Below are 25,612 nucleotides of genomic sequence, written 5' to 3'. Positions count from 1 at the left end.
GTCAATCATACGCGTTGATTACTTCGATTACTGCGATTACTTCGCAGAACACATTTTTGGAATAAACCGTGTATTTTATCTATCAACGATTTTCGATCTTCAAATACGATTGCTACTTTATTTCATCAATAAATGTTACATCTTTTGTTAACAGATATTTAAATTTCGATCGCTTGATATATTTTTTTATTTTGTATTTTAATCGAAATTTATACCTTACAGTATAATTCATCGAACTTTGTATTATATGCCGTGTGCACACTTCACATAATTTATTGTGCTAGTGCTGAAATTGTTTTCGTATAATTTATCGTAGCGACAGTATATTAATCAAATATCACACATACTAGCAAGTCATTACAGATAAAAAATAAACCGCAGAAACTTCAAGCGATTATAATTGAAAGCTGGTCTGTTTTTAATAAGTAGCATAATGTGGTACATGTTCAGCTCGATTTCAAACAAACTCACATTAAATTACGCGTCGCAACGACAACAAATTTTTTTAAAAATTGCCGATTCAACAAGCAAATATTGAGAGAAGTACAAAGTAAGTCCTTCTTACAAGTTGTAAATATCGATGTATCAATTTTTTAATATTGTTCCTGATAATATTATCACGATAAGGCGTTAAAACGTCTGAAGTGCTGTTATTCGCGCCTTGATGAAAAACTTGCAAACCTACTGCGAGATAAATACAAGCATCTATCGGACGGCAGTCTAGTAAAATAACCTATTTAAACTAAAAAGTGGTAAAATCATGTAGGTTGACAAAGTTGAACTAAATTCGATATTTATTATGAAATCAGTTTCATCTTACGACGAAGAAAGAACCAATCAAGAGTCGAAAATTCAAGTAGAATTCTATGACTGTGAATGTCTTTGAGAATATTAAAATATTGAAGATAAAATTTTTTCAACTAATTTCGTAACTATTACCGTAATTGTCAAGGTTTTGATTTATCTAATCGCATGCTGTTCGTTATTTATATGCAAGCATATTATCGCTCCGTCAAGATTTTCTATAAATTCCGGATTTGCTTAAAAACATGTGTAAATTTTCGTAGGTAATGAGTTTTTTTATAAAAAATGCTTGTACCACATACGAATTTCTATGGAAACTGGCATATGTAAAAATTCTATCACAATCAAGCATTAGACATCATTCAGAAAATTGAGAGATTATTTTCCAATATTTGTATATTCTAATCCTTTGATACCTAAATTCATGCTTTTCTCCAGAGATTATAAATTTTCCAATTCAACAGTAACAGTTGATAGTAAATTAGCGGAAAATTTTGAATGAAAAGTTTTCTCTCATTCGTAGCTTTTTATCAAAATGAGAGGCAAATTTTGCGAATAAAAAATATAAATAACAAGTGTACAAAATTTTCTAAAATTTTACAGAATCGTGGAGATATTTCTACGCTAAGAAAAATGTTGCAAATACAAGTCCTCGACAGTTCACGAAAACGATTTGCAGAAGTAAATAAAAATCGTCAATAATTTCAATTCTACAGTTTTATTAGCCGCCATATTGTTGGTTAATTTTGGGTTTTAATTCTGATGGCTGGCGTTTTGCTCGAAAATCGTCCAACTGCGTTAATCCATTAACAATAATTGCCCGATATGTAAACCGTGGACAATTTGGCAAACGCGTTTTCCCAACAAAATATACACGAACCTTCGGGGACGATGTGTGATGTAGTTGTTTTAAGCACTCGAATGGATCGATCCACCCTCTACAATCTACAATATTACAAACGTACAAGCGGATAGTACAAATGCTATCGAGTATAAAATATATTGAGCGTTACACAAACAACATGCAGCTAACTGACAGAAAAAAAAACTCTGAGATCAAATCAAGCCAATTGAAATGTGAGTTGCACTAAACGTGACATTCAAATTTCGACACGCTTGAACGAGGGGTCCAATTACTCATCGATTTGATGTACACATGATTTCAAGATTACAAAGATTTCAGAGGATTTCAAAAGGATTTTTAAGTTTTCAACGATTTCAACAAATTTCAAAAGATTTCACGAGATTTCATCGTTTTCAAAGGATTTCAAAAGATTTCAAGAGATGTCAGATGATTTCAGTGAATTTCAATAGATTTCAAGGAATTTCGAAGGATTTCAATAAATTTTGAAAGATTTCAAAACATTTCACAGGATTGCAACGATTTCAAATGAATTCAAAAGATTTCAAGAGATGTCAGATGATTTCAGTAAATTTCAAAAGATTTCAAGAAATTTCTGAAGATTTAAAAATTTTTCAAAGATTTCAAAAGATTTCAACGAATTTCAAACGATTTCAAGAGATTGCAGATGATTTCAATGGATTTCAAAGGAGGTCAAGTGATTTCAGAAGATTTCAACAAATTTCAAGAGATTTCACAAGATTTCTGGATAACTGTACACCAGATTTCACGAGTGAATGCCTCCTCGCATTCGAGTGAACGAATGTATATATCTATCTGTAAAATATTTGGTGGCCGAGTGTTATGCATAAAATCACGATCAAAAAATTGTAAATATGTTTCTATAATATCTCGAAAACGAAGTTAGGAATAAAAAGTTCAATCCAACCGTCAAAAATTTTTTAGAGTAAGCATTAAACTGGGTTATCGAAATATTGTGCAACAACTTTGCGCGACTAATTATTACATAATTACTCTGATTAATATCACACTTGAAGTACATTTTGATGGCAATGTGTCGATTTGTGAGTGCAGGCACTTGAGACTGTTACTAATTTCGCAATATCAGATGTGTGGAAAAAAAGAAAATGGTCTGACATTCCGTCTGAGCTTGCATTCGGAGCGCAAGTGCGATGATAACATCGCCGACAATAATCGTGCAACTAATCATCCGGATGATGATTATCTCTAGAGTCGTTGGATTCGCGACGATTAGCACATCGTAAAGAATTTTTTACATAATGCCGAAACCGACGTCTGGTAAAAATTCACTATTCATCGTGAATTTCGTTATTATTATCTTAATTTGATTGCGTATACAAGTCGAGATAAAAAATTATCGCGTGGCGAAATTCCGCGTCTGCTAAAATCCTAGTTTCTCGTTTCCGTGTACACAAGAACGATGTTTATTTGGGCAACTAATACAGTTATAAGAAACAAGAAACACTAATCACTTCGATAATCAATGTTTTTTTTTTTTTTTTTTTTTTTTTTTTTTGCAATACGAACAAACACTTGAGGTAGATGGATAATTATCTTATCGACAAAATTATGTACTTGGTAAATTGAACGAATCGTTCTTCTGCACATGTATAACTAGCTGAATTTTGAGACATGGATGTAAGATGAGGTCAATTTTTCGAAAGTTGATGCGTTAAAAATAACAGTGATACTTAAGTTTGACGAAAATAATGCGAATGATAAATTTGGCGTCAAATTTTATAAAAAAAAAAAGAAAGAAAATAATGCGATGGTATTATATAAAATAATAATAGCGCAGTCAGGCACGATAAGAGGATTGGAATTTTCTCTTCGTGTTCAATAAACGTATAAATCAGCATTAGAATTAGCAACATTATATTGATTTACACCAATACATAATAAAAACTTACGGAAGCATATTAAACAGCTATATCGTAACTAGTAGCCAGCGAAATGCATAAACAACGTACCATTCAAAGCATATAATATATTATACATACTCTGTTAAATCGCGAAACGAGGTGTCAACGCGTATATTAATTAATATCGATTATTGTATTACACAAACGGTGCGTGCTTTTTGCACGAGGTGTAAAAATTGCGGCTAACGATTAAAGCGGCATAAAACAGCGTCAAGGATGCATCAGGTGTAATCTCTGAACAACAAATTGTTGCAACAGCGAGAATAATAAATTGGTAAAACAAAATTTCAACGCTGGTAAAAAAAATTATTCTCAGAAACGTACGTTTAAAAAATATCACCGTCTTATTTCTCTGATTTTCTCATCCGACGTTGGGATATTTTTATTGTAAAATGTGTTTATAAATAATTAACACTTGATGTGAAATCAATGAAGCTGAATTTAACGAAAATGGCGTCGCTTTTAAGTAAGATAAAAAATTCGAAACCCACAAATTCTAATTGACAACAAAATTCTGTTGTTATATAAATAATTTTAGAATGATTACTTTATGGGTTTTTTTGTTTAGTACGAAAGACGCGGATCGTTTGACCAATTATTATGATCGATAGCTAACCATTTTGTCCGTATAAATGAATCCTCTAAGAATTTGAGTTCATTACAAAAAAAACTTGTCCAAACTCATTGTACGCGATTATTAGAAAGAATTTTTTTAGAAACGAAATGAGTACCGATCAACAAAAATAGGTTAACTAACCCGATATTGAAGGTATTGAAAAAATGGAAGAATTATTTAACATTTCCAAATTTATTATCAAAAATATCGATTCAGTTCAAATTTCGATTTCCTTCCACCCTGAAAGGAGACTGTTTTATAAAAATTCAACCCAGTGAACTTCAGTTTCAATTGATTCTTTACATAAGTAACGAAACAAGACCAAATTCTTATGCATGTTTACAGCCAAAAAACCACAAAACTACCAAATCCTATTTTATTTTTATTTGTCAATAAATGAAATGGCGGATGTTGAAATCGGGGTTGAATTTCAATGATTTTATGTTACATTTTTGTATTACAGATCATTCCAAAACACGAGTGACGTCTTATATTCTTGCAATTTTCGATCTGCTGTATTTGCTTTAATTTTTTTTTTTAATTGAAAAAAGAAAAAAAACAAGAAATAGATATAACTGTTTTTGATTTCTCTGCTTTGCGTGCATGTAAAATTATTTTGCATCCCAACTATCGCTTTGTATGTTTCAGTATTTCTGCAATATATCGAAAGCCTGATGCATCCTAATTAAAACTTCTATGATTTTCATACGCAAGAATCGTCTTATCGCTCACCTGAAGTCTGGGCAAAGCCATCGTGCTCAACGATGGTTATTAGCCCGTTGAGTTTCGTGTCCTGCGGTGGCAAGGGCTTATTTTCTGACCCAGGCCGAGGAGAAAAGCCCGAGTTGAAACGTCGAGAGAGAGAGAGAGAGAAGAGAGAATCAGGTAACGCGTTCCCAGGTTCACACTGTTTTAGTTGAGACTGCCCGCAGTTATCATCGCTGTAAAACACGAAAAAAAAGGGTTAAAAGGTTTTCTATCTTACATGGATAAAGTTGAAATTCTCAGGGAGACTTTCGGCTGAATCGAGAAATCTGTTTTATTTTTTTTTTTATATTTTGTTTTTAAACCAGTGTAGATATTTTTTCACCCTTCGTTCAACGCTTATGAAACTTTGAATAATTCCAAAGTAAAAAAAATATATGTTTAAAAGCAGTTTGTTGGTCTAGTTTTTTTTTTTGGATTTGCTTTTTTTTTTTTTTACATATATTGCAAATTGTATTTTCATTTTGCAGTTACGATAAAACAAATCACGTTTGTGTTTTATGATGAGATTAACAAATTAGAATGCTAATTACAATTTTATTTTGTAATTAGGGTTGAATGAAATCTGTAATAGGTACCTAATCGATTTCGGTTGGGTTACAATTAGTTCAAGTAATTGATATATTTTATCAGTTCAACTACGTGTTTAAAATGTAATCAATAATTTTATCCGATCCATTAAGATTTTTTTTTTCAATACATCGATCGCTATATTAAACTAAGAACTTGGATATTAATCAAGAAACGTAATTTCTTTATTATTTCTTTCCGATGAGAGAATATAAATACAATTTATATTTCAATTCATTCGAAAATCACAAAATACAGCATAATTTTCATGTCATGTTTTTCCGATCAAAAAATATGAATATTACCTTCATTTTATCCAACCCTAATCACAAATTGCACACGTTCTTCGTTATATTAATGATTGTCATTTTTATTTAACTAATTACAATTCATGTAATAAATGATAATAATTTCTTTTAATCGCAGACAATTCTGAAAAAGGAAATTCTGAAGTAACCGAAACTGTAATAACTGTTCAACGGTCCATGAAATTGGAATTATGTATCAAATACACGTGATAACATTTATAAATTTCCTGTAAAAACGTGGAACTTTCAGAAAATTTTGTCTCACACATCACGTTGACCATACAGAAACCATGTAGGGCACTGATTAGTCAGAGCCACTGGAGTACGAGAATGTTATTACTTCACAATTACAACGATATTTCTCTTATAAAATTATCAGCACAATCATGAGACGGAAAAAATGCGGCAAAATCGTAACGTAAGGCACGCAATTTGTCATAACTTAGAAGGTAATTGGCGGTAATTATGTACGATTGACCATCTACCTTTCAATAATAATTGATATAGATTATCGATCTTATCACTCCGTTCGGCACTTAAGTCACAAGCATGCTCATCACGTGCGTTGATGTAATTTATCGATTACGCGAAGCTCGAAGCACGCGTTGTGCACTCCGTTTTATTTCTATTCCATCAGTTTTCTTTTTTTTTTTTTTTTTTTCAAAAACGACAATATCGTTATTTTTTATCCGTTATTGCTCGGCAATTTTCTCATCTCACTCCGTTATCGTTATTATCATTACTGTTATTATTGTTTCTTTGTTCATAATTCAGTAAAATAAATGTCAAATATTTTCCACTCGTTTGGTATCGAAAATGCTATTCTTGCATTTTTGACGGTAATTTATTTTTTTCTTTTCTCCACCACGCTGAGAGAAATTTTTAGTTCCGTTTACCGCTCAGTCCTTAAATATTTTCAGTTTTTACCACAATCGAAAAATATAGTTCTAGGTAGAAAATGAAAATTAGTTTTCTAGCTGTTACCGGAAAGTCTAGTATCCGTTACTATTCTTTCTCATTACGATCGCTGTTGCTATATTTTCTTGCAAATGTTGCGAGAATTTAATGCTTGTGCAGGAATAAATTAAAGTTAAAGCCTTGTTTAACTAAAAAAGTAGAGTAAACCTCACAAACTGATTTTGCGTTGCAATTAACAAAAAAGGATCGACAATAGCGCAAAATGGTTACGCGTTCCTCGTTTTCCGTAATTCCAACAATATTCAAACAGTTTTTCAACGATACCTGTTTTACTGAATTTTTCTAGTTACTATAACAAATGAAATTTTTCTCAGTGGATTCGCTAGGGGAAAATGGCGAAGAATTTATTTTGAAAACAAATCGATGTACCGTATTATATATATGTTATATAATACGCACGCAATTTCTTTTACAAGTTTATTAGAGAATCGTCGAAAAAAATTTACCTGAAAAATTGTATTTATCAAGTCAATGATCGGAAATAATCTAATAAAATGATTTTATACCGCTTTTGATTATGTCTGTTGTCGATTAATTTTATTTCTGTCCAGTTGTGGCTGTCAGACAATAAATTACACAGACAAACCATTCACGATACTTGAACTTCCGTTAGGCATGCTCTGATTACACTATCTGCAAGCGATAAATAATGCGTCTACGCTCTTGGCAATGGATATACATAAATATTATGAGCCGTAATTGAGACCTTGTCAAGCTTCGTGGAAATGAAAAATTATTTGAAATTAGGAAAATTTCACTTTAAAAATAAAAATTACTATTTGACAACGCTGCACCAATAATATTTTATTATTACACCTATAACATTATAGAGTATTAAAACAATAATACTCGATTATAAATAATTTATTTATTATCTTTACAACGAGCCTGTTTCCCTTGTTCAAGACTAAACGCTCGATAAAAAGTAAAAACATTGTGTTGATTTTAAAGCGTTGCGTCGTTTGTGCGAAAATATAAGTTTTCTTTCTTCGAACGGTTTGTTCATCATGACACCAAACGTAAATACTCGATATTATTTTTCCTCACGGTAAAATACGCAAACATATTTTCATACTTTAGATATGATCCAAATATCGTTACTGTGTTTCACTGAAATTTTACAATTCGAAAGATAACAGTAGAGTTGATGCATTATCATCATCATCATGATATTACTAACACGTTTCAGTCGTCAGGCTCTTTATTTAGAGTAATAATTAATTGACGAGTAATCGAATTGGAACTCGCTGCAATATTAGAGAGATTTATACATAATCAGCTTTATTTGCGAGTCACAGATTAAACGAACATAATACATCTCGTTTGAAACAACCGAAACACTTCACCCAACCACGTGTAAGAATTTTTTGTAAGCGTTTGGCTTTGCACTGCACAGTCTCGTTCAGTTTCGTTGAAACTGTACGGTCAAATTAAAAAACGCGCCATTTCGATTGATCGTAAATTAACCCTCCGTCGGTAACGTTGGTCTTTCAGAGCACAGTGCCTTTCTACCTTTCTGAGCAATCACCGTTTCTTTTTTTTTTAAATCGAAGTTGCAAAAAACAAAATCGACTATTTAAAATACAGATCCATGAGGGTACTCGTAAATTGATTGAGATTTTTCAAATAACAATCACATTGAAAAAAATATTATAGACCCACATTGCCGACGACGTCGGTGAGAATCTGCCTTACCGACAAGGGGTTTCCTTATCAGCTTTTTTATGACTGTACATACCGGTTTTCGAAAATAGGACTGAAAATTTATACATCTATGATAATCTGACGATAATAATATGTTTCTGTTACATGAATCGTTGCGACGTCAGGTAATCTTCTAGCCTGTACATAAAGACCAGCAAATGTACCGATAACGTTCACGTTATAATTGCTCGGTGATTATTATCACAATTGAATTTAAGTGCCACCTCAAATTCCAATCTCGATTAAACGAGCTGTCGACGATTTCCCGCTACCTACATAATATTCCTGCCGACTTCGAAGCTTGACATTTTCTCTACTTAAAACAAAATCCAACAAGTCTTTCCGGCGTATGTTTGCTTATAACTCGAGAATTACCGAACTGACTTTGATTCTTTTTTTTTTCTGGTTGATAGCTACATTTTCTGGTCAGATTTTGGACTATATTTCGTTAAAACCAGATCAGTGATTATGGAGATATAATGCTATTTGTAAGCCAAGTCACACTGATGCGAACGCTTATGCGATACACGTACAAATAGCGGTTAAGTTAGGTTAGGTTAGATTAGGTCAGACATCGTGACTCGTCATTTGAATATTTTGAACTGTAAGCAAGATTGTTTTATCTGAATAGAATTTTCAATTTATTACATTAATTTTGGATGCGCGTAGGGTGGCAAAAAAAAAAAAATTAAAATATTCGGTGGCAATTCGAACCTGTTTAATGTTTTAGCTGTATAAAGTTACAGTCTAGTCGCGTTGACGACGAAAAAACATATATAATTCGTTTTATCTCCGCCCCATGATCCGCATCCGGACTTTAAATTTGGGCGCACAAGCAGAGCCGTTGGGGTTGTTTCCCAGTATTTTCGGCCACGCCTTATCACACACAGAATTTCGTATGGCACAGTTTTATATTCCCACATATTACAGCATTCGTCGTTGCTTTTTATAGCTGGAAAGAAAATTCTTGCATAAAAGTTGAACATATTACACTCGCTATATTTATAACCGAGTGGAGAGAAAAAAATAAAAATAAATAAATAATATCCTCTACCACGGATTGTCGACGAATAAGTATTTTGCGAATTATACCGCATAAAGTTGGTGAAGAAAATCAAGTCTTGCTTCCACGATCCGATGATTTCAATTAATCACGTTGAAAGGTTGAATGTCATTTATGTCATCAAGAACACAAATAACGAAAAATATGATATGATGTTGAAATGCATGTTTTTCTTGAATACATTTCTCAGCCTCGATGTTATTCAATTTCTGTAACAATACTGTACAGCTAATTGTAAGAAAAATACTTATTGGATTTTGACTCTGGAATTTCAGTTTTTATTGCCACCTTGAACAAAATATTCAGTCAACAGCTCGTACTCTCATGACTTATTCAATCCAACCAGATTTTCTTAAGCCACAACGGCTTATCGCTGTAAATTTCCTGGAATATTACATCTGTTATATTCTTCGCAATACGTGTAATAAACTAATAATATCGTGCAATACGGATGATTGCTCATCGTTAGTCTGTATGTACGGGGCGTTCCATGCCAAATCATATAAGGTCTGACCTTACTCCTATTAATTTTCTCACTGATTTTTTACACGATCCTTGGAATCGGCCGGATGCCCGGTAACTTTTAAAGATTCGAAAAAGCCTCGAAAAGTTTACACAACAAAAACCACTTAAGATAAAAGTCTGAAAAAGATAATGAGTGGTAATTTTATCACTAAAATTATGCGGTAAAGACATTATCGAAAAAAAAATCGGTAGCGGTCAATGTGCCTGGGTCGAGCTAAATAAAAATCGTCCCCATACATATACATATGCGTTATACATGTAGTAATGGAAGATGACATTTTTTCCGTATGCAGGTTGAGTATCTGATCTGGGTAATTAGTTAATTTAGTATTTCAATGCGTTTGCCAGTCTGGACTGCTCGTTTATGTCCAAAAAAGGAGGAAAATAATGAAAAAAAGAAAGAAGAAAGAACTACGCCATATCCATTCGTAGATTCATTTTACGATTTACACTTTCATACTTGGATAATTTATACCCTATTCCAACCGCATTTTCCTTAATTAGGATATTTTCCTATCTATCTATCGTTCAATTTACATTTCAATAAAACGAACAAATAGAATGAAAAAATTAAGAATATTTCAAAGTGTCTAAGCACAGGACATGTTTAGGTTCAACTGTCAAAGTCTCAGCGACCGATGTTTGTGCTCAGTCGGTACATATCGTGTGCGACAATTGCGTACCAACTTTAACCACAACTATCTTTGTCCGACGCGATCAACCACCCCCCCCCCCCCTGCCGCTCTCCTTTTCGCCGAAACGGAACGTTCGTTCCTGTCACGGTACGAGGAAACAAGGTGTGCTCTGAACGGAGATGCGCAGTAGCAAAGTCACGTGATCCCCGAACGACGTAACGACAAAATAAAAGTACAACATAACCTCTGAAACGAATTATTTAACATTTGAATATTATCCCCCCCCCCCCCCCCCCATGAAATAAGATTCGACGGATGTAAGAATGAATGGCTGTTTTATAGATTTTAAAAATGAGGCTCAATGTTTATAATGTACAACGTTGAAAACTCTTTGTTCAATTGCAGGATATAGGAAGTAATAAATACAGCTTTCTGGTCGATCGTTGATGCCATGTAATTTTGACGTGTAAAATACAGAACACAATTAACAGTAAGTATCAGATAGAGAATCGAGAAAAAAATGAAATAAAAAATGGCGAATTTTTGTCGCGCGATAATTCGTCCATTAAATATTCAATTTAATGATATAAATTTTTTAACACCAGTCGTGGTGTAGAACAAGTTTATTATACATCATTTTAACCATCGAGTAAAATCCCATTCATTAGAATTAACGAAATATTTCTTTTGTCACGTTTGCAATCGACAATTACTGGTTGAAGTCGAAAAATTTTTATTCTTACCTTTTTCACGCGCGTTTGTTTAACAACGCGTCGATTTGTCTCGACGTTCGTTTGAAACTTCACCAAAGTGAGTGCGAAAAAATTCAAAGCTGGTGATCAATTCAAAATTCATTCATTGTAAATATATGTCGAATATATGTGTCACAATATTTACCAGCGGCGTTGATAATTGATCGCCCACATTCGTAATTCGCAAAGTCGTTTACGTAGTAAATATGTATCCATCAAATTCGTAGAATTAGGTTAATAACAACGTAAACATCACGATTTTTTTCATTCTTATAATTCCCGCAAATGTTTTTACACGACATATTCTACGTAAGTATTTGTCATATTGAAATGACTGAGGAAATCGTGCGTTGAATACCGCATGCGATATACTTCGGACAACTGCACAATAAGTATTTAATGCAATTTATACGTACAGGCGACTCAATCGTGCACCTGCAGTGCGGATAGACGATTAAAACTAATTGTAAGATCGCACGAATCGCAAGCCTTAGCTGCGTATGACATACAAAATACAATAACGAGAGTTTTCAATTTTTCTGCTCGTTTTTTCTTTGGATTAAATTAGTGTAATTTCACTGAGAACAGAGTTTTTCTAATATTAACAAACGTATATTCTTCATATGGCGAAATAACTGTTTCGATATTATTATCATCGAATTTTAGTTAAGCCAAATAATGATCGATAGATATTTTTTAATACTTAACAAATCATATCTGGCCCAACTAAAATTTCATAATAACAACGAAACGTTTATTTCGTCATATCCAAATATACGTTGTTAACAATAAATAAACTCTCTTCTCAGTGTTCAAAGTTCCGTTAAACAATCTTTCAACAATTTCACGCCAAAATCGTTATCTCTATAATTTTTATTATAATCCACTTTATTTCCCCAAAATCGAGTAGAAAGTTTATCAAGTGCAGGTCTGTAACGATTAGAAATAAATTTTTAGCGCAACAAATTTCAACTTTGTATCTTTTACGTAGAATGTTGATGAAGAAAAGAAGCGAAGTGTCAACAAATTTTAGAACAGAGATTCGAAAAAAAAAGAATCTGTAATCTACGTAAAAATTCTGATTGCGTTCGAGTTCAGAGCAATTTTGTGTCGTTGGTAATTTTTATATACGTCAAAATCAAACAATTTGACTAATTTGACTCATGTCATTTTAAATTACCAATGTCCAATGTCCAATGTTTTTTCTATGTCAACAAAAGACTCCTTCAATTAAATTCAACTCAATCAACTCCATGTTCACTTTTTGAACCATGATTCAATATTTATCCTATGTTTTATTAACTTTCTCACCAGACTGTACACCTGATAAATTTTCACCCCATTTTACACATCCGAATTTACTGAAACGGCATTGTGAGACAAGTAGAACGTTTTTAAATCAACAAATATCGATCAAGAAACTCTTATTGTATTTTGTTAGTTACAAAAGCGTAGCCTAATGCCGGTCCAATTCTCACGGTCGAAATCTCGCTTTATCCGTAAATTAATGTTGTAAAAATTACCCCAGATAAATTTTATAGGCACATACGTACAATGTATTCATATTAAGCCTTGTTTTTAACAAAATATCGGCCGATATGTTTTTCGGAAGGTCAGGAATTAAACGATTGCAAAACGAGCGATTGTTTCTTATTATTATTATTATCATCATCCTGTTGAATTATTCGAATCTTTGCATCCAACACGTCCGGTATCATTAAAATCATTAAAGAAGGTCGCTGTCTACGTATTTTCAAGCCTTTCAAATGGTCTATAACGAGTTCATCTTTCACTCAGTGGTTCTCAAGTCGTTTAAAAAGTTACAAAGAACGAAGAAAGATTCAAAAATTAATCGAATGGTTTCTTCGAGCAGAATTTTTTTTACCAAAGTGCGTGAATTACAAATATCTTTCAGTTTATACCTATTAAACTAAACGGAAAAACAATTTTTTCAAACCGTCTAATGAATTTGATAGTATTATTAACCGTTAACTATGATTTTAAAAATAAAGAAAAGTCTCACGGCTGCAAACTACAATGAATAGACAACGTTTCGCTCTGGACATTGTCTGATGCAAGTACGAATACGATAATGCGATTTCTCTAAAGTTCAACGTACCTGGCACCTCTTTTAGTTTTACTTCTTTTCACATGTAATGAAATACAGCTCTAATCGTATTAAACTCGATATTTAAATCGTAATTACAACTTCGTATATCTTAATTTGGTAAATTATTTTCCGTATTTTTGACGTATTTAAAAAACGAACGAATATCGGTATATTAATTTTCTCCATTTTGGGCCTCATTATTGCTCAAAAAAAAAAAAAAGTCCCGTCCATTAATTTCGAGTCTAAATCTTCATCTCAGTTACTTTAATTTTAGTAAACAGTAATCTAAAAAAGGAACCTGTACCAAAGTTTTCTGGTTCAAAGTAAGAAGCAAATAGAAATAAAAAATTTCATCCGGTTAAGATAAACTTTAAACGAATCGATCGAAGCCTTCTCGTTTATGCGAAATAAATTACCCAAAATATTCATATTCAAAGAAAATCCTTTCGTCCTCCAACTCTTGTTTCAAAATAAAACTCAAACCCTTTAAAAATAATCTTCAATACTCGTCTAGACGCTGCAAAGTTTCTCTAATTAACTGTGTAATGGGTCAATTAACTCCAATTTGCTACATCGTAAATAACATATATTATAAAAAAAAAAAAAACGTTTCACGTGTTATTTATACAAAACGACAACAACTTACTCGTAGACTGAAAACGACAGCCGTGAACAACTCTCTCCTTGTTGTAAAAGACGTTCAACTATCCGGTTGAAAATTTCTCACTTATCGATCACCGAACATTCTAATCACCAAACCGCGTACGAGTAACGCCAAATCATTCGCGGACTTTCAAAGCACGGGAATCCGGCAAAAATTCGTTTTTTTTTTTTATTATCCGCGAAATGCACCCGCGATTTTGGTGAAAGTGAACACCAAACGTATCTTTTAATCCCAGACGCTAGTCGACGTTGCGTTGGATCGGAATTCCAACGTGTACAAACGGCGCCACGGCAAATGCTCGACTGATTCAACTTTACACTTGCTTCGCCGACGAATTCTCTCTCTCTCTCCTCTCTCTCTCTCTCTCTCTCTCTCTCTCTCTCTCTCTCTCTCTCTTCGCTCTCACGCTGTCTACTCTCGTCATTGAATTGCCGGCGGGTTTCGGAGGGGGAAACACGATACGTCACCAATGTCACCAAAGGTAATATATCATCGCGATGCTTATCCATTTTCGAGAGATAAGCTCCGTGCCCGTATGTAAAATCATTAGGCAAAAATTCGTTTGTGTACACTTGAAAGTCCCGAAACGGAAATCGGATCGACGTTATTCGTAGCCGAACAATTTGTGCAATGTCTCTTTATGCTCTGATTGTTTCACCTGTGTATCGGTTCGCTTCTACGGCGATATTCTTTGCAATTGTTGTAAATGAAACGGTATTTATCGACACGTTTAGACCAAATTTTTGTGCCTCTTGTTTTACAAAATTATTAATTTACGGTACAAATTGTGAATTTTTCGACTGCTAAAACCAATTGCTAACGATGGTGAGACACTGCAAATTTATTTTTTGCTCATTTTAGAAATAATTAGGATGAAACGTTGACGATCGGAAAAGGTCAATAAATGGGACAGGGTCGATAAATCGTACACTTAACTTAGGTATCATGCGTTTTACTTGAACGACCGCAGCAGCTTGCTGCTAATACTGTATAACGACGATTTTTATACACCAGTAAATAAGCACGAAAGGTAGTACTTTTTAATATGAATCCGTAAACTTGGTCTAAGGATAATTCTATGAAGCTGCGCGGAATCGTGATGATAATTTTGCAATCAATCCCCCCCGAGATCGTTATAAAAAAGTAGGGTTAAACAGTTTGATTCGGAATCTAATAAATTTATCGGAACAAAAGTTACGTTGGGAGAAAAAAAATGTGAAAAAATATTCTATGTTTGTCTTCGAATGTTCGAAAATAAAGGAGAAAGAAATGTAAAACCATTTGAATGGAAGGGGGGACATTAAAATTTTCATTCCCTCTTTTCTCTCTTATTTTTGTAGATACGAAGATGAACATATACGATACTTGGTTAAGTTTTTTTTTTTTTTTTATGTGTCCCGAACAACTTTTTTTTATCATATTTCTTGATAAGGTTATCAGATTCCGAATGGAACGGATTAACCCTTTTTTTTATAACGATCTCGGGAGTTGATTGCAAAATTATTATCACCATTCGATTCAGCGTCGTCGAATTACCCTGAGATTAACTTTCCGTATTCATACCTACAAAGTACAAACTTTTGAATTTTTTCTCGGTCCATTTGGAACAGACCAAATTACCGTTCGGCATTTTGAATTGAACGTCATGCTTCGGAACAATTAAGACCGTACTGGAAACGCTTATTTTTAAACACTAACAATGAGAGAAGTTTCCCAGTTCTGGTTAATACGCACTCGTTGGCTATTTATATTTTTTACTAAACAACCGAGATTAGAATTGAAATGACATTCGTAACTGTAACAAATGAAACGTTTCTTTGCGTATGATTTGAAATTATTGTACAATTGCGTTATAACCCAAAAAGATGAATCTCGTTTTTCATGTTGATACAAGCACTTTTGTTTGTTTCAGGTATTCAATTTCGAGTAGTTTTCTCCTACTATTTAACAGATAATGTATACATATTTTTATTATAATAAAAAATTTTACCTCAATCTAACAAACCGTTTATCTTTTATATCGCTGTATCAAATTCTTCGTTTTTTACTATCCGGCCAATATTTTTAATACCCTAAAACACATTTAGACTTGTGAAATATTAGTTTTCACCGTGTCCAGCTTATAATAGTATGAAAAATTGATAGATCTACGGTTTTGGTATCGCAGATTTTCATTTTTGAAGATCTCGACGCTCTTTATCCAGTGAATTTGGGAACGAGATTGTTCTAGAATCTTGAAGAGTAGATCAATCAGATAACTTTGAGTGTCCCGGCGCGTATAATCTTCCGGAGAAACTGGTTTGTCTAGTCAGTAACCTTTCGTTAACGAACAAGATTTCTGAATTACTTTCGTCTCGTTTGACCTTCGCGTTTCTACGTTGATCTGTTTTTCTCTTTCTCCTGACGTTTCCAGCTCACATAAAGCATTACACGTTGTTTCTAGGAATTCGAAGCAATTATTACCGAGCATTATATTTTACTTAATTAAAGTGTTCATTTCTCTTTTACCTTTGTGACAATTTTTTTTTTTTTTTTTTTTTTAATCTGTTTTCTTTACTTCTCGTGTCTCTGTGACATACTTTCAAAGTAATTTTTCTCCCCGTTTCGCTGTATTTCTCGCACGCATAATATACACGATAACTAACTTATTTATTTTTATACTTTATGTTTATGCTACCGTATAATCCATTCGCTAGTGTTTTTACTACTTCTTATCTTATTTTCTCTCGTATGTACGGAGTTATTTTTTCTCATTATTCTTTTCATTGTATTTGACTATTACAGACCTGTAACTGATAATTCGATTATTAGTATCGAGCTCTTGTACTGAATAAATAAACGAATTGCAGTAATGTTTTCAGAGTAAATTCGCTTACTTAAGTTTATTGTTCAAAACATGTGCAATAACGATCATTCTGAATCTTGGACATTCCAGAAGTTTCAGAGAGTATATCGCATATATATATATACATATATTTTTCAGCTACAAATTATTGTCATAGAAAGTTAATGTTCGATATGGAATTCTGAAATTATCGGACCTCGTAAAATGTCATGGAAAAAAAAAAAAAAAAAACAAACTATGAAACGACGTTCGTAATCTTTCTTCTTCGCTTCTGCAGATTATTTTCAAGTTATCTTTTCTTTTTTCCCCGTAGAATAAAAATCGAGCACAGTTTGAATACCGACGATTAGACGAAAACCGATCGAGTGGATAAAAATAATGGTGATAAAATTAAACGGTAACGGATATAAGAATAGAATTTAAAATGATTTTGAGACACGTTTCAAAAAATTTATGTAACCGCAATTTATTGCGCAGCTTGCTCAGTTGATTGTAAAATTTGGATTAATTGACGTGAGCATTGCTCATTAGTCGGTGTGTGTGTGTGTACAGATATATAGACGCGTGCGCATCCGGTTTGCGATGGATTCTCCCGTCCCAGCATCATTCATTTACAAAACATTAACCTGGGTCCCTCCATTAGCAGGGCGAAAACCGATACGCGTCGCCCCGATACGCTCAATAGATTCACTCTTCGTGGGGTAAAAAGATAGAAGAAACACGCAGGTCAGCTTTACGGAGCGAGGGAGGAAACGACCCGATTCTACCGAGAAGGCAAACTCTGACTAACGAACCTGGAACCTAACCTAAAACTAACGAACCTGCAACCTCCTCCAAAAACCATCGTCGAATTTTTCATCGATAATAGCTTTCCTTATTAGGACGTTCCATTCCAAGCTGATCGACCAATTTGATCCCTCGCCGTTTTTAACCCTCCCTTCGGGAAATCACTTTTGAGTTTATAGAAGTACTGGCAGACCGTTGCAACTGATTTAATGTATAATTATTGAATCACTGGTACATGGAATTATGTTTCCTTGGGACCATGGGTTCAAAACCTAGTCGACGTGGAGAGGCAATATAAGCATAAATATAGAGGGCTTGTTCATTGGTTTATAGTTTGTCTGGTATTTTTAAACGTTTGATTGATAGGAAATAAGTTCAAGTTTAATAAACAACGCTATTTTCACGGGATTGTTGTGAAAAAGGGAGGAGAAGGCATTCGGTAAAGGATGTTGTAGAAATTGAGACGTTTTGTGATTAATAAATAAAGTTATTTACGAATTTCGTATCGCTGGTATCATCAAGTGCACTGGAAAAGTTTATTTCAATTCATTGTTCGATTTAAGTCGTTCCACCTCTGTTGTAAAAGTTGATCAGAGAGATTCTGGCAACTTTAGTTCATCTAAAAGGAAAAGTCTTCCAGATAACTAAGGACCAGGATTTAATCAGCTGAAGATTTCAGAAATTCACAAGACTTAAAAGAAAACATCTTAAACAAATCACCAATTTATCTTAAGATAAATTATTGATGAGACTTCTCGTGACGAACGAAATAAATAAATAACCGTAATAAAATAAAGTGGAAGATAAAAATTCGGGAGACAACACCTTCCGTCACACGGTTACCTGCTTTTTCTCAAATCTCACGCTGGTTTTGCGACCAGAAGCCCCTCAGTCTCTTATTGTTAGCGACATTAGAAAAGTCAAGACGATCCTTCCTTGTGCATTTGAAATAGAAGTCACAGGAAAGATCTACAAAGATTGGTTCCACGAACAAACCATTTTTATTTATTGATTTTTAACCATCGTGGAAAATTTTCAACTGACAAAAATCAATGTCAGACATGTCTTTTATTTTATATCAATATTTAATTTATCGTTTCACACAGTTTCTGATTCAACCGAAGTGTATTCATAATATGCGTCACGTCGTATTGCGCGCCAATAAACCGCATACAGTATTTGCATGTGAACTGTATCATGATGCGGAATACCGCATATGCTATGATTCTTTGCGTCAAAAACTGCGGGGATCGCGGTAATTCGTCATTCTCAATGTTACGGAAAGAGTTGCTACTCGAAGTTTGTCTTCTAATTTTCAACTATACCAACGAGCGAATGAAAAAGAGAAGAAATTATGTATATTCTTGAAATGAAGCTTATTGGACTTAATTAACCAACAACTAAAACGAAAAAAACAAGAAAATGAGGACGTTAATTAATGTGAAGCTTACTAAAAAAAAATACTGCGAGAAACGTAATTATAAAAATGGAGATCAAATATCGATTGCAAAATTTCCCAAATTAGGAAAATGCAATTCAAATGGAATATTCGAAATCAATGTTTTATTAAACTACTTCACAATAATTTAGCCAACATCTCTTCTGTACAGGGATTTACCTGCAATTTTGCAACTGTATGATTAAAAATAGCGTGTTCGAAACGAAGAAAAATTACTGCTTGAAACAAACTTCGAAATAGTTATATCCTCAGACCTAGACACGTTTTTGAAAAGAAAAAAAAAAACGCTTTTTACGACATTCTCCTAAATTTGCGATGTTCTTTCTCAAGTGTACAAAATGGCCGACATATTGCTATTGCATAATTATCGTAGAAATTCAATATTATATGTTTACAGTGTAATTTCACACCGGAAATCTAGGAACTCTGATTATATCGAGAATCAAGACTAAAATCGTCGCTTAACGTAGTTAAAACATCACAAGATTTTTTATCGAATTTTCCTGATTCGTCGGGTTCAGTTTCTGTTTTCATCCAGTTACAGTCGCTGATGAGGCCTACTGGAGTAGAAGATTCAATATGAAAGGAAACGTGTGATGAAAGGATTAATGAAAAGGGTACCCGTCGCGACAACGATGATTACTGTTCTCGCCGAATGAGCTTCATCCATGTAAAAAGCGATTATTTTTTGTGCTCTATAAAACGACATATCTGTGTAAGAAAAAAATCAATCGATTTTTCATCAAATTCTACACCGAGAAAAATTTTCAATTCTATTTACTGTACAGTTCGAAACTATTTTCGTTTTTTACCATGACCGAAAAATAAGTTCCTTCCAAGTTCCTAGCCTGACAACTAGTTCTGACTATACTTTCTTGTAACTATTTCGATAAATTTGTATTAGTGCAACGATAAATTGATTTTGTGCACTTATTTCAATGTCAAGAATGTAATAATCTAAACAAACTGATTTGATTGTTGTGGTAACCAGAAAATATAGTATTCGCAACTATAATCACATTAAATAGTTACTTGCACCACATTTTTTCGTCATTCTAATAAAATTTAAAACAGTATTCGATCAACATTTTTCTAAAAATTTTTAGTATGTAACTATAAAAAACAAAAAAATGTCTAATATTATATATTATGGATGATATGTACTGATCTATAAGGCGTTCTAGTTATGCCTAGCTATTGTAGAAAATCGTTGCTTTAAATCAAAAGAATTCTCTTCCGTTTACATCGGTGGATAATATGTACATAATTAACGATGTAGGATATAATGACGACACACGCAAAGCAGCATTTCCGCATCGCTGAATGAAACCTTATATGCACGTTGTGTCCACAAGATAACTGAAACGAGTATTAAAACGTAGGTAATATCAGTTTATCGCTGTTGTGTGACTTGTTGTAATGAAAGACAGAGTTTATTCTCGTACGAAACGTGTTTTAATATCATAATGCAATGCGTTTCGTGTTATTACATTACATTGAATAGAAGATTTTCCAGCTCTAAAATTCGTCGCATCGACTCGATATTAGCTGGCCCAATTTTTCACCGATGTTTGATACGAACGACAGTATAACCAAGACTAATTAAAAATGACGCGAATAGTCATTTCTCACGTCTATTTTGTCACTGTTATTTTGTTTTAGCTCTTATTTTCGTCAGAGATTAAGTTGATCCAAGCAACCCACTTCGACTGCGTCACTACCGTCCGACCAATCAAAAAGTACGTCAGTGGTGCTCAATCCGTGGAAATTGGTTCCTGTTCTCCGTACAACATTTATCTGGGATAGTTTACGTAGTAAAAGTCGAAACTTTATTTAAATTTGTCCCAGAAAAAATTAAACACCTTGAAGATAGGTACTTGAAAATATTTCGTAGGATTTTAGCAAGATGGTAGAAAAATGGAAAGGAATCGTCCATTTTCCTTATATTTATGAAAAATTGTAAGGTATTTACAAGTAAACGACGAAGTGTGTTGGGTTGCCTACCACCGAGGGGAACAAATATCGGTAAAACAGACCTACCAAATCGTAATCACTTCAACGTGACTCTGAAACGCGATCATTGAACATTTTAGCATAGGTTATAAACAAGGAAACAACTGTTTGGCCAAATCCACACAATTTGGCAACAGAGGCAGTTGCAGTTCACTCGCGGGGACCCTAAACGCGCTGCATATCGATAACTCGGTAGGTCTGTATTACCGACATTTGTTTCCCTCAATGGTAGGCCACCCAACGTACCGCGACCTTTGCTTGGAAATATCCAGTACATTTCGCCAGAACAATTATTAGTATAAATTTTAAGGTAAAAAGTTGCATTTGCGTAGCTTCGACATCAAGTTCAGATGAGGTTATCATTTCGGCGGTAGATATTTCACTAGACTGATATCAGTTGGCGTTGAAAAATCGAGGACTCGATTTCGTAACCGTGTAATTTCTGGCAGCGGTAAATTTATCTGAAAAAAATTTCTGACTACACGTACGGAAAAAACCGATTGCGAACCAAATAGCGTAATACGAGTCTACCTCGTGAATTTCTTTACTAGACTAGAACGCGTATATAATATGATACAATTGTGACGAGCAGTGAAACGTAACAATAATGTCACGAATAATAGTGGCTGCAGATGGGTGTAATTCATTTGTAGAGTGAATGTTTCGCCGAGAAAACAGGCTTGCGCATCATTTATGCCTTGATTTCTATTTCCTAAACCGTTTCAGGAATGTCCCTCGAGGATTATTATTGTCATTTTATTAACACCCGGTGTTGCTATTAACGCAACTTTAAGGATAAATCTAGATTCCATAGTCCGGTGACAACCATTTGCAAGTATTTTTGTGATGTCTGTAGATCTCTGTGGCGAACAAAATAAGCTAAAAAATATTACAGTTGGATTAAAAAGATCAATAATCGTAAAACCTCTCCTCAAATTGTTCGCGTTTTAACATGCGGTAATTCGAATTTGCTCACATTCATTCCCATGACACGGTAGAGATCCTCGTTCATCCGCACTCATCATCATCGGTGAAAACAAAATCAATGGAAACTTTTCAGAGGTATATTTTCTCTCTTCTCCAAACTTTTGATTCATATGATTCGATTAATTCTTGAAGAGAATCAAAACGCGTTGCGTATAGCAGCTGGATTGAATGACTGAGGTATAAAACGGGGTGTTTTCACCTGACAATGAGAATAATTCGAAACTCACTCCAGCTCCGGATGAATTCACCCTGCAGTGAACGTTGCGCACCTTTTCCTAATTCGTCCAGCGGACTGCAGCGAACACGTTTCAAACAAGTCACACTGTCACCGTGATTGCATCAATCACCGTGCTGATTGCAGTGTAAAGTGCCACTGCGATATCCAATTTGCGGATGTACCTGTAACTCTATGCACGGTATACGTACAGATATTCTTCCAGAACTCTTTTTACACAGCCAGCCGATGCGAATTTCCTGTGATGACGTAGTTTCATCGCTTCTGGAACTCCTCGCGGGTCTAAAGCGTGAAATAATGTCGCAGAGTGCTCCAGGCGTTGCAGGTCATGTATTACAAGTGCAAGCAGTCAGCCTGGCGGCGGTCCTTGATCGTCGGGCAAGCAGCCTAGATATTTACTCGACCTGGCCTCGTGAAGGGGAGATTTTTTTTTTTTTTTTTTGTAGTTTTTGTGTAGTTTTTTTTCATGCACAGGGATAAAACGGGCAGAAATAATATAAAAGGGTTGGAATGCTGAATTATAAAAGGCGTTAAAATCTGTTTTTTCGAAATTTGAAAAAACGTGGAAATTCAAAACATACAAAATTCGAAATTTATAAATGCGTAGAAAACAAAAATTCATGACGATTCTATGGTTTGACTTGTTGTATTCTCATTCATTCTGATGATTCTACTGCATATTTTGGTTTTCTGTACTTTGATATTTCTACATTTAAATATACTACGAAACAGATATTCTCGTTTTCGAAAATTCGATATATTTCCAAACCTTCTGTTTTCCGATCTTTCTACGATTTCACCCCTACGGTTTTTTTTTTTACGGTTTTCTTTCAGATTGGTTGAAAAAAAATACTCACTGTAAGAGTTGTTTGCCTTTCAGCGTTCCTCAAACATTCTATCCGTGGATTCGTTATAAAACCTATTTACCTGCATCCTCATCCTCGCAGCTGCGAAGCTCGTAATGAGCTCATTCAAATCACGAGGTAAACAGATCAAACGTGCGCCTGCTTTTGACCAGTGCATATACAAGAGGCATTGCCATGCCAAGTCAAGGAGCTTTTGACAACGAGACAGAACTCAAATTTCAAAAAATATAGTCGTAAATTTTACAGATTCAAGAGGAAAGAATGGAAGTTGTCCAAACTAAAAAGACAAATACATATTATGTCTTTCTGCTTCGAAATTTTGAGAATCCCTCGAAATCATTTGCGGTAAGTTTTTCAGTATTACTTTGTTAAAGTCTGTTTCACATCGAAATACGTGAAATCTTGATGACTTTTTTTCTGTCGATAACAATCCAAAAACAATTCATGAAAGCTCCAGTTATCAAGTTCGAAAATGTAAAATAAATCAGTCTAATCGAAAATGATCTGGTCAAAAGGTCGTTTACTTGGCATGGAATATTTGAACTGAAAACATTCAGACAGTTTATTTTTAATGATGAATCAAATGTACCTGGCGTCAACTGAAAAAGCTGTCAAAGTGACGAGTGTGACGAATCAAAGGCTTCCAGGGGTGTGTATGAGAATAATATCGTTTGGCAAATTTTGACAATTAAAAAATTTTTTAAAAACTAGGAAGATCCTCAAAGTTCAAATACAATTAAGTACAATTAACAACTTCAAATAGCTGAATTCACATCGTCGAATCAGTTGAACAATTTTGTTAACCTGCAACCAGTTTTTTCGTAAATAAATTCCGAAAAACTTGCCAATGTCAAATTTTACATCATCATCGAGTACCTATAATCGGCAAAAATCTAGTGGCTTTGAATTATTTCTGCGAATCAAATTTCAATCACTCGTTACGAAATACCGTTTACATCAACTTCCCGTCAAAACAATTTACAGCTGATTATACATCATCGATTTACGAATGAAATTATGATCACGAGTGTTGAAATTCAAAGCAATATTTTCTCATGATCCTGCATACGCCCCGTTCCATCTAGACACCGATCGTTATATCCTATTGTCGGATCCACGATTGAAATGGCTACGTGTCTCTACGTGTAAATAGATTTCCAATCACAAAACACACGCGATACGAAAGGCACAAAAATTTCTGATAAATGACACGGCGAGGACGAGTATATTTTTTCATGGACGTATTCTTCTTCGTTTGTATGATAATTAGATGTACGCGTACAAAAGGCCCAACGAACAAACAGCTGTATTTGAGTCGAACCGTGTATTGTGAACCAACTTATTTTTTCATATGTCTCGAGATTGAATTGCCCAAAATACGTCTATTAGAAATTTCTATGGAACAGGTCCGATCGAGATTTTTAGTAATAAGGTCTTCAGGATTTGAAACTTGGTATAAACTGTTCACAAGCACAAAGTGGCAAATTTGCGAGGATAAATATTCCACGGCTAACATTGGCTTGTCATTCAAACTCAGAGTAGGCGAAAACTCGAGTTTTGAATTAAACTTGATCGCTTAAAAATTGAGATTCATCAAAACCTCTAAAAATTTTACATCATTTATAGTAACTGGATATCGCACAGTTTTTTCAAATGCATCGCAAATAGAAGTGCAAATAGATTTTTGTTATGCACTACTGATGATTCGTGAGGATAAAAAAAGGATAACTAGGGATGGACTCTAGTTAAGATTATTAATCAAATTAGTTTTAGATCAAATTTAAATTTAAATTGATTTAATACCTGGTATTAGGATCCCAGAACCTGAGTATCCTGTGGTGGGAAATTTTTCTGAAAATCGTATACAAAAAAAAAAGTTCGACCCTTCTTCAAATTTATCACCAATATGGAATACTTTTTCGGATTGTTAGAAGATTTACAAAGATTTTCAGCGACGATGTAAAAATATCTAGATAACCAAAATAATTTTATCGTTGCAATGCAAAAATTTTTGTTGACATATTTTTAAATTTGTGCGCCAAATTACTGCGCTATGTGTGCAAAAATACCGACACTGAAATATTGACTAATAATTTCTTCTTTTTTTTTTTAATCAAGATAA

At 33.9% G+C, this 25,612-nt stretch overlaps 1 protein-coding gene across 16 annotated transcripts in view; it reads right to left on the bottom strand.

Moving 5' to 3' along the window:
• Window positions 1-25,612, bottom strand: part of Glut1 (Glucose transporter 1) — a 75,330-nt gene that overhangs the window by 34,132 nt on the left and 15,586 nt on the right. For 9 of the 16 annotated variants that reach the window (XM_046635624.2, XM_046635626.2, XM_046635630.2 and 6 more), the window contains exons 1-2: window positions 14,282-14,611; window positions 4,958-5,166 (exon numbers count right to left, since the gene is read on the bottom strand). Coding sequence is in view for 1 of the 16 variants with exons in the window: in XM_069138015.1 (XP_068994116.1) it covers window positions 4,958-4,978 (21 nt within the window). In the remaining 15 variants the exon portion in view is untranslated. Of the gene's footprint in view, window positions 1-4,957; window positions 5,167-11,516; window positions 11,537-14,281; window positions 14,612-25,612 lie in introns of those variants that run through there. The other 7 variants (XM_069138011.1, XM_069138013.1, XM_069138014.1 and 4 more) reach the window with 3 other exon arrangements.

This window comes from Neodiprion pinetum, chromosome 7 (assembly GCF_021155775.2).
Source record: "Neodiprion pinetum isolate iyNeoPine1 chromosome 7, iyNeoPine1.2, whole genome shotgun sequence".
Taxonomy (NCBI): Eukaryota; Metazoa; Arthropoda; class Insecta; order Hymenoptera; family Diprionidae; genus Neodiprion; species Neodiprion pinetum.
Note: the sequence above shows the minus strand (reverse complement) of the source record. Positions and strands in the feature narration are given on the sequence as shown.